Here is a 9,745-nt window from a genome sequence, read left to right as displayed (position 1 = left end):
TGTGGGGTGGCTCTTACCTCGTGGTGGGGGGAACCCTGTCTCCCTCTGGGATGTCCCTGCAGCTCTTAGAAGGAGAGGCCAGGGGGCTCCGTGTGCTGCCCGCACCCACAGACCCCACACCCATAGCTCTTATTGGCTACAGTTCCCCTGTGCGTAGGAGTTGCCGGGACCCATGGAGGTGGGTAGGGAGCCTGCCAGCCCTGCCAACCCCCATTCCCCAGTACGAGTGCCTCTGCCTTCCTCGCAGTTTGCCACCCCATCCCCTCCCCCTGAGCACCCCACGATTAATTAGCAGTATATAGCAAAAGTCATGGACAGGTTATAGGCCATTAATTTTTGTTTACTGTGCGTGACCTGTCCAAGACTTTTACTAAAAATAGCCGTGACTAAAATATAGATGGCTCATAAACAAAGACAATGGACCATGGAAGAGGTTAGCTTTCCTGTGAACATTTCAGCCAGCCTATCAGTAATGGATGCTATGACTCAACAGGGCATCCAAGGACATGGGAACAGACCACGTGATACTGAACTCCATTTTGGTACTTGTATTTTTCCACACACTGGACTGGGAACTTGTCTTGAAACAAAGGACAAACTTTTTTTCTCTGTGGAAAAACTATGTAAGAGGGAGAGTGACATCATTTCTTGGACTCACTCCCCACACAAGCGACCTCCTTCAAACACCTGAGGAAGAAAGACTGACCTGGTGAAAATGATGTACCCAGGCTAAAGGGATTTCTAGCCTGCACATGGAAACTTGGTGGACTGCTTCTATCACCAGTCAGGGTGAGAAATTGATAATTTATATCCAATTGATCTAGTATGTTAGGCTTAGTTAGCATTTTTATTTATTTGACAGGTAATCTGCTTTGATCGGTTTGCTATCACTTATAATCACTTAAAATCCATCCTTTTGTAGTTAATAATTTTTTTTTATGCTTTATCTTTACCAGCATGATTTGAGCAATGTGTCTGGCAAAAATCTCAGCTCTGTGTCCAAATGCTGTTGCATATCATTCCCACATCAATGGGAAAGTGATCTTTATTAATGAGCTTACACTATACAGGCACCTGTGCAGTGCAAGAGGGTATAATGCTGGGTTTAGACTCCAGCAAGGTTGAAAGGCGGGGGAGCTTGGAAATTGGCTGTTGTCTCCTGCCTGACTTTAACTTTCTTTTAGGTAAAGCACTCAGACAGCTCATTTGGGTGTGTGGCCCCACTTGCTGTCCTGCTGGGTGATAACAGAGATTGCAGAGCAGTGTAAGATTGGCCAGACAAGTGGGAGGGTTAAGGCGCCCAGTGGTTCCCATGGCTCCCAGACTACATGCCTGTGGTGACAATCTGTCACAGTGGTCTGTGTCACTAAGCTTCCTGCGTTCATCAATAATCTACATGGACTCCAGGGACATTACTGATGAACCCAGGCAGATGAGTATCACATACTACCTCCTCAGCCCCCTCCACCTTGTACAACGCCCCCTTAAGCAGATCCTGTGGGCAGTGGCTACTGTGGCAGGCCCTGGTAGCACATCTCTAAGGAATCTGTGCTACCACCGGCCTGGAGAGGGTCCTAGAGCAGGTGTGCAGGCACAGAGATCATGGGTAGGCCGAGCTGGAAGTGGATGACTGAGATCTGTGCATAGCTTTGGATCCTGGGTCCCTCTTTTCATTCCTCAGGGAGAAGGGATGATCCAAGGGATATTTCCATGTTGGGAGCCTTGTGGAATCTCCCTTCCCTGGCCTGCACCCTGCTTGGGCGAAATCTTGTCCTATATTATATTGTTTATTATTATTATTATTTTATTATTTCATTTCAGCAGGATCACAGCTGTGATAGCATCATCATTACCACGCAGCCACCCCCAATGTATCCATTTGAAAAATCTGAACCACACAAACAGTGATGGCAAGCCTGTATTCCAGGTATAGACTGTCTAGCAGGTCTTGCACTACAGTCCAATAGGGTAGCATGACTACGCATCCCCTGTGATTTGTCCTCCTGCAGTTTGCCATTGGCCATAGTGGGGGTTAAAGCTGGTGCACACAAAGCCAAGCAGCTGAGTTTCCCTGATGGCCAAGTGGCCCCCAAGGGGTTGTTCAAGCATGTTTCATAAAGACAAATCCCCCGCATCTGAACAGATACTGTCTCCTGCCTGTGCAAACTGTCTGGTGACTCCTTGTCCCTTAGGGTGAAGACCTCTGGTGTCAGCAGCTCCCCTTCTAGTAGGAATTGGGTATGTTGGCAGGTTCCACTATCTTTAAAATGCGAAGTGAAGGGGAAAGGCTGGAAGCTGTTTCCAGTTGCAGATTTTCTGTGCAACAGCAGAGGATTCAGATGGGCTGTCGGTGTGTCTCAGTGACAGGGGCTGGAGGGCAGGCAGCGCTAGGTAGCTTGGGAACCCCTCCCCTAAATGTACCCATGCTCTACGCTGGGTTCTTGAAGCTACACAGAAATCTGAGATTCAAAAAGAGCTCAGAGTGTTAAAACCCCAATGCCCTGTGTCAGGATTTCTCAAGGGGCCATATTTGTATAGGTGCTGTGTGCTCTGGGCCAGATGCTGCCAGGGGCTGAGTGCGAGGAGACCCACAGAATATCACTGACTAGTTCTCCTATCACCTAAGGTTTATTTGCTGCTGGAAATTTAATCATCAAATGCATTTTCAAAGTTTTTATTCTCCAGGTTAATTGTGAGTGCAGGAATTCAGAGCTGATTGCCCTGCGGTGAAAGGTCTGATGAGGCATATTTCTATTTCCATTCTGGCTGAGAGCTCTAGAATCTCTCTCATGTAGATAACCCTCAGAGTCACCGGCCTACCAGCATCTATTCCCCCCTCTGTTCTCCGAGTGCTACATGTCAGTCCTCGTACCCTTTCCTCTCATGGGGTGGAATCCCGCAATCCTTCCACCCTCAGACTATCCCCTGGGGTACCGCACACTGCAATTCGACTGTGCTTGCCCTGCCGGTTCGAGTGGGTTCGACACCTGCGGTTCTTCCCTTTAGGAGGATGTGAGCAGTCGTGAGATGAGTGACCAGCCAGCCTTCTTGAACCAGAATACTGTTTAATGTGAACAGTAGGAATGAAGAGTAACATGGGGGGATAAGAAGGTTTTCAAACAAAAGGCTTGACTCCCAGCCCTCCCTCTCTGACAGGGACCAGGCAGGCTGAGGGGTTTGAGTCTTCCCCAGTGTTGTCTGTGCCTGTCAGTCTGAAAAGTTTCTCAGCAACAGCAGCCCCACCTCTCTACAGACTCCCAGCACTAACAAAACAAACTGGGTAACCTGGCTTGAGCCTGGAAATAGGCTCTTCCCACGCTGTAGCTCCGGTGTTGTCTCTCAACCTCCCTGAAGTCTTTACTGAGAGATGTTTTTTTTTCTTCTGCTGTTCCTTCCCTTCCTTCTTGTTTTCCAGCAGCCTGCTATTAAATATAGAAAAGCCATACTGGTTTCAATAGCCATCTCAGTTGTTAACCCAATATAGCTATAAGCAAACATCCCCAGAACTGGGTTTAACCTACACATTATTATGGCATCTCAGCTCCATGTCTGTCCCAATATCATTTTAAAGTGCTATGTATTTTAGAAATACAGGACAGAGACAGAGAAAGAGAGAGAGAGAACAATAGACTACTTTCCTGTGGGAAATGTAGTTCCATTTCCATGAATTCTCCTGCAATATTTTGGGGAAACAAGGACTCCAAGTGGCCCTTTTTCCTGGATTTTTGTCTAAATCACTTGGTGGTAGCAGCAATACTGGCCAAGGACAAGGAAAGGATTTGTGCCTTGGGTAAGTTTTAACCTAAGCTGGTAGAAATAATATTAGGGGGTCTTTCATGTGGATCCCCACATCTGTACCCCAGAGTTCAGAGTGGAGAGGGAACCCTGACACCTCCCACACAGAGCTGAATTAACTGTTTGTGTTAGCTTGTAACTTGTCAGATATCTATAGAACCTTGCATGGGGTGAGGACGCAGGTTATGTGAGGAGGGGATAGCTCAGTGGTTTGAGCATTGGCCTGCTAAACCCAGCGTTGTGAGTTCAGTCCTTGAGGGGGAGATTTGGGGCTTGCTCCTGCTTTCAGCAGGGGGTTGGACTAGATGACCTCCTGAGGTCCATTCCAACCCTGATATTCTATGAAGAGAGACTTGTAGGATGATTGAACTCCCTGGATTTAGTCAACGCTGGCCAGGCAAAGCGCTTCTCTTGGAGGGATTTTTGGGTGTCAGAGTGTATCACCAGGAGCATTTGGTAACAGAAAGATAATAGAGCCTGGTTCTGATTGAATTTACACATGCAAATCTAGAGTGGTGCAGTTGAAGTCAATGTTATTGAATTAAGAACCTGGCCCTAAGAATTTATCCCCAAAAACTGCAAAGAGGCAGTGGTATAACTTAAACTCTCAGGAGTGGAGAAAATAAAAAAAGATATCATGAGGCAATGAAACGTGTATAAATACCCTGAATGCAGGACACATAAATACCATTTTCACCATGCACTTGCCTGTGTTTACATACATGTCATGATAGAATGGGCTACACTCAGAAGAGGAGGGCCAGACACGGTGTCTGTGTCAAGATCACAATTATAAAATCACACAGTGCTCAAGTAGACTGCAGAACTCACAGTCACAAGATATCAAAGAGACAAAGAACTTAGCAGGATTCAAAGAGGGAATGGATATTTATATGAGTAACCAGAATATCCAGTTAGAGTAGTGAGGATTTAAAAAAAATAACTCTTGGAAGGGCTATAAACCTTCCTGATTTACACCACAAATATGTATAACTAGTGTGTGTCAGGGGGAAAATTTCCCTTGGAGCAGGTTATCTCAGAGCTGCGTATTGCAGGGCTTCTTCCACCTTCCTCTGCAGCATCTGGAACTGGCTACTGGATACTGGGATAACAGGTTTGGCAGTGCCTATCTTCCTTTCAATGGTGTAAATCCAAGACTATGTTTTTGCTGATCTTCCTTGAGCTTCTGGGAGTCTCTAGACTTCACTGAGAGCAGAAAGATGTCTCATTAAATCTCATCTAGTCTCCTCTCCTTTTTCCTTTCAGGAAGTAAAGTTCAAAACTCCCTGGACCTGCCCAGTACATTATGTCAGCTGTCAATGACACCAAATTCAACTCTGTAGTGTTCTTTCTCACTGGGATACCTGGGCAGGAAGACATCCATCTCTGGATTTCTATCCCCTTCTGCTTCATGTATGCTATTTCGATAGTAGGAAATTCAGTCATTCTGTTCATTATAAAAACAGATCCAAGCCTCCACGAGCCTATGTACATTTTCCTTTCCATGTTGGCCATCGCAGACCTTGGCTTATTGATAGCCACCATGCCGACGATACTGGGAATATACTTGTTTAACTCTAGGGAGATCAGCCTGGATGCCTGTTTTACCCAGCTGCTCTTCATCCCCTCACTTCAATGCATTGAATCCTCTGTGCTCTTGTTGATGGCCTTTGACCGCTTCATCGCGATCTGTTATCCACTGAGATATGCTTCTATCTTAACTCTGCCAAGAATAGGCAAGATGGGACTGGTGTGTGTATTAAGAGGAGTGGCTGTAACTCTCCCACTCCCCATTCTCCTGAAACGGTTCCGATACTGTCGAGACAATGTCGTCTCCCATTCGTACTGCGTGCACAATGAGGTCATGAAGATGGCTTGTTCAGATATCACAGTCAATAACATCTATGGCTTGTTTACTAAACTCTTAATGATGGGATTGGACTCGCTGCTAATCTTTCTCTCTTATGTGATGATTCTCAAAATAGTGCTAAGCATCACGTCCCACACAGAGTGCCTCAGGGCCCTGAACACCTGCGTCTCCCACCTCTGTGCCGTCCTGCTCTTCTACACACCAGCAATCGGATTGTCTGTGATACACAGATTCAGGGAGGGCTCTTCTCCCATGCCTGAGATTATCCTGGGCTACATCTCTATGCTGGTCCCACCCCTGATGAACCCAATTGTGTACAGTGTGAAAAGCAAACACCTTCGTGTGAGGATAATCAGAGTGTTCATCAAATGAAGGGTCAGTTCATCACCTGACCCCAGTGCTGGTGACATGGGAGACAAAAAAACATTGGCCACCTTTTCTATCCTTGTCAAGGTTCCTTCCCCACTCTGAACTCTAGGGTACAGATGTGGTGACCTGCATAAAAACCTCCTAAGCTTACTTTTACCAGCTTAGGTTAAAACTTTCCCAAGGTACAAATTAATTTTACCCTTTCCCCTTGGATTTCCACTGCCACCACCAAACTTTATCTGGGTTTACTGGGAAACGTAGTTTGGACACGTAGTTTCCCCCAAAAATCCTCCCAAGCCTTGCACCCCACTTCCTGGGGAAGGTTTGGTAAAAATCCTCACCAATATGCATAGGTTACCACAGACCCAAACCCTTGGATCTCAGAACAATGAAACAGCATTCAGTTTTCTTACAAGAAGACTTTTAATAGAAGTAAAAAGGAATCACCTCTGTAAAATCAGGATGGTAGATACATTACAGGGTAATTAGATTCAAAACATAGAGAATCTCTCTAGGCAAAACCTTAAGTTACAAAAAAGACACACAGACAGGAATAGTCATTCTATTCAGCACAGCTATTTTCTCAGCCATTTCAAGAAATCATAATCTAACACATACCTAGCTAGATTACTTACTAAAAGTTCTAAGACTCCATTCCTGTTCTGTCCCTGGCCAAAGCATCATACAGACAGACACAGACCCTTTGATTTTCTCCCTCCTCCCAGCTTTTGAAAGTATCTTGTCTCCTCATTGGTCATTTTGGTCAGGTGCCAGCGAGGTTACCTTTAGCTTCTTAACCCTTTACAGGTGAGAGGAGCTTTCCCCTGGCCAGGAGGGATTTCAAAGGGGTTTACCCTTCTCTTTATATTTATGACACTGCCAAACTGTGGAACAACAGATTTTACCTCTGTGTTTGGCACTGGTGCGACCACTACTGGGATCCTGTGTACAGATCTGGTGTGTTCAGTTCAAGAGGAATGTTGATGCACTGGAGAGGGGTTCAAAAAAGAGCTACAAGAATGATTAAAGGATTATCAAACCTGCCTTAGTGTGATAGACTCAAGAAGCTCAATCTCTTTATTTTAATGAAGAAAGGCAGGGGTAGCATTTCAGATTGGGGTGGGGGGACTCTAACCGTGATTCCAGGGGCTCCTTAGGCACCTGAAAACTGTAGGGTTTTTTTGCAGATAATAACTTAGAAATTAAGTCATAGGAGCACTGTATCTAACTCCTATATATAAAAAAGAGAATTAAATAAATATTAGACCCACTCAGCTTTAATACTAACATGTTCTCACATATTCTGTCAAATGACTTAAGGGCCACTGGTTAGGTTTAAAATTTTAATGTATATTCTTAGTTTGTTACAAACTCTTGAATACAACAATTGTAGAAAAATCTAGTTTACTTTCTATCACTTGTTTGCAGTTAACTAAGCTTCGAATTGATCATTTAACTTTGGAAAACCCTATGAAGGCAAGGCCCCAGGGCTTTATACTGCACCTGCCTGGGGCTCTGGGGATGTTACCCCACTACAAATAATAGACTAGAAAGTGACCTTAAGCAGCAGGGAAACTGACACTTTCAAGACACTTTCACAACACTGCCAATCCCAAATGTTCAAAACTCATGAATCCGGCACACCACAAAGTATGAGATTGGCTTTATAATCATGAGATTGTGTAAAAATAACAGATTTGGAGTTCTTTTTATTTGCCTTCTGCTTTTTGAGTGTTTAGGGTGCACTAGGGTCACATTTTGATGCTTTCTCCACAGCCACGAGGACTAGAAACTTCATTTTTCTTGAAGAATGAAGACTGAAATCATCACATCTCCACTTGTCTCTAGGAGCTGGGGCTCTAAGGAAAACAATAATTATCATGAGACTCGTGACAAAATCATGAGAGTTGGCAACATTGCTTTCACTTCTGATTAAAGCCTAGTTACTTTCTAGAAGGCTCTTCAACACAACACTACAGTGACTGAGTTGCAGTTCTCACAGGAGAATATTTAAAAGCAGACAAGAAGAAAATGCCATATTTTAAAGTTGAGAAAAAAATTGAGACTTTTTGAGGTATGTCAGGGCCACTGCAGGCAAGAAAGGAAAATACACAGGCACAGGAGCTCTAGACAGCTCTTCCTCTTGAAAGAAAGTTGGAGGGTCAAATCTTTTAGTCCTTAATCCAGTAAAACTTCTATTACTATCAGTGCCTTCGCTCATAGAGGTTAACATGTGCTTAATAACTATATGCTTCATACTTAAGTAGCTGAGCCATCTTATCCAGGGCTACACATTTTACACACATTGGCTCAGGGACTACATTTTCTGGCACACTCTGGACAGTGCTGAGCACAAAGATGGTACCCAATGAATAATACAAATCATAACAATAATCTTCGACTTTATGGACTCTGTGGATGCAATTTCTGTTCTCTGCTCTGGAATTGGCCTGAATGCAGCTGAATCCCTAAGAATTTGAGGCATAAACACATCGGATACTTATATGACACTCTCTGATTCCTTCCTTTTCTTGAACTCAGAACAAAAAATGACAAAACAAAATGGTTTTCAGTTAAAATGTAAAATTCCACAGCAGCCATTGCTCTACAACCCAGAACCTGCCACCCCCTGGGAGTTAAATGAGCTCTTCTTAGCTGACTCTCATTCTCCATCCTTCCTGATCTCTGTGCTGCTTTTCATGCTGCCAACCACGACATCCATCCCAACCTCCTGGGACCATTTTCTGGAATCTCAGAGAACTGGCCACCTTGATTTGGCTCCCATCTACCAGAGTTCTCTTTTTTGCAGTATGCAGCTGTCATAAAAATAAAGGGAAGGGTAAACCCCTTTGAAATCCCTCCTGGCCAGGGGAAAGCTCCTCTCACCTGTAAAGGGTTAAGAAGCTAAAGGTAACCTCACTGGCACCTGACCAAAATGACCAATGAGGAGACAAGATACTTTCAAAAGCTGGGAGGAGGGAGAGAAACAAAGGGTCTGTGTGTCTGTCTATATGCTGGTTTCTGCCGGGGATAGAGCAGGAATGGAGTCTTAGAACTTTTAGTAAGTAATCTAGCTAGGTATGTGTTAGATTATGATTTCTTTAAATGGCTGAGAAAAGAATTGTGCTGAATAGAATAACTATTTCTGTCTGTGTATCTTTTTTGTAACTTAAGGTTTTGCCTAGAGGGATTCTCTATGTTTTGAATCTAATTACCCTGTAAGGTATCTACCATCCTGATTTTACAGAGGTGATTTCTTTACTTCTATTTACTTCTATTTTTATTAAAAGTCTTCTTGTAAGAAAACTGAATGCTTTTTCATTGTTCTCAGATCCAAGGGTTTGGGTCTGTGGTCACCTATACAAATTGGTGAGGCTTTTTATCCAACATTTCCCAGGAAAGGGGGGGGGGTGCAAGTGTTGGGAGGATTGTTCATTGTTCTTAAGATCCAAGGGTCTGGGTCTGTAGTCAGCTAGGCAAATTGGTGAGGCTTTTTACCAAACCTTGTCCAGGAAGTGGGGTGCAAGGTTTTGGGAAGTATTTTGGGGGGAAAGACGCGTCCAAACAGCTCTTCCCCAGTAACCAGTATTAGTTTGGTGGTGGTAGCAGCCAGTCCAAGGACAACGGGTGGAATATTTTGTACCTTGGGGAAGTTTTGACCTAAGCTGGTAAAGATAAGCTTAGGAGGTTTTTCATGCAGGTCCCCACATC

At 44.4% G+C, this 9,745-nt stretch overlaps 1 protein-coding gene across 1 annotated transcript; it reads left to right on the top strand.

Moving 5' to 3' along the window:
* Positions 1–5,101: 5,101 nt before the first annotated feature.
* Positions 5,102–6,037, top strand: LOC311513669 (olfactory receptor 51G2-like; the record flags this gene model as incomplete). Its single annotated transcript, XM_084615649.1, has 1 exon — positions 5,102–6,037. One exon carries the CDS (start codon positions 5,102–5,104, stop codon positions 6,035–6,037), a length of 936 nt encoding a protein of 311 aa, XP_084471775.1.
* Between the last annotated feature and the right edge of the window lie 3,708 nt (positions 6,038–9,745).

The sequence above is a fragment of the Lepidochelys olivacea genome (genome assembly GCF_965140295.1).
Source record: "Lepidochelys olivacea isolate rLepOli2 genome assembly, chromosome: 1".
NCBI lineage: Eukaryota > Metazoa > Chordata > Testudines > Cheloniidae > Lepidochelys > Lepidochelys olivacea.
The sequence above is the reverse complement of the archived record's forward strand: the minus strand, read 5'-3'. Positions and strand labels throughout refer to the sequence as shown.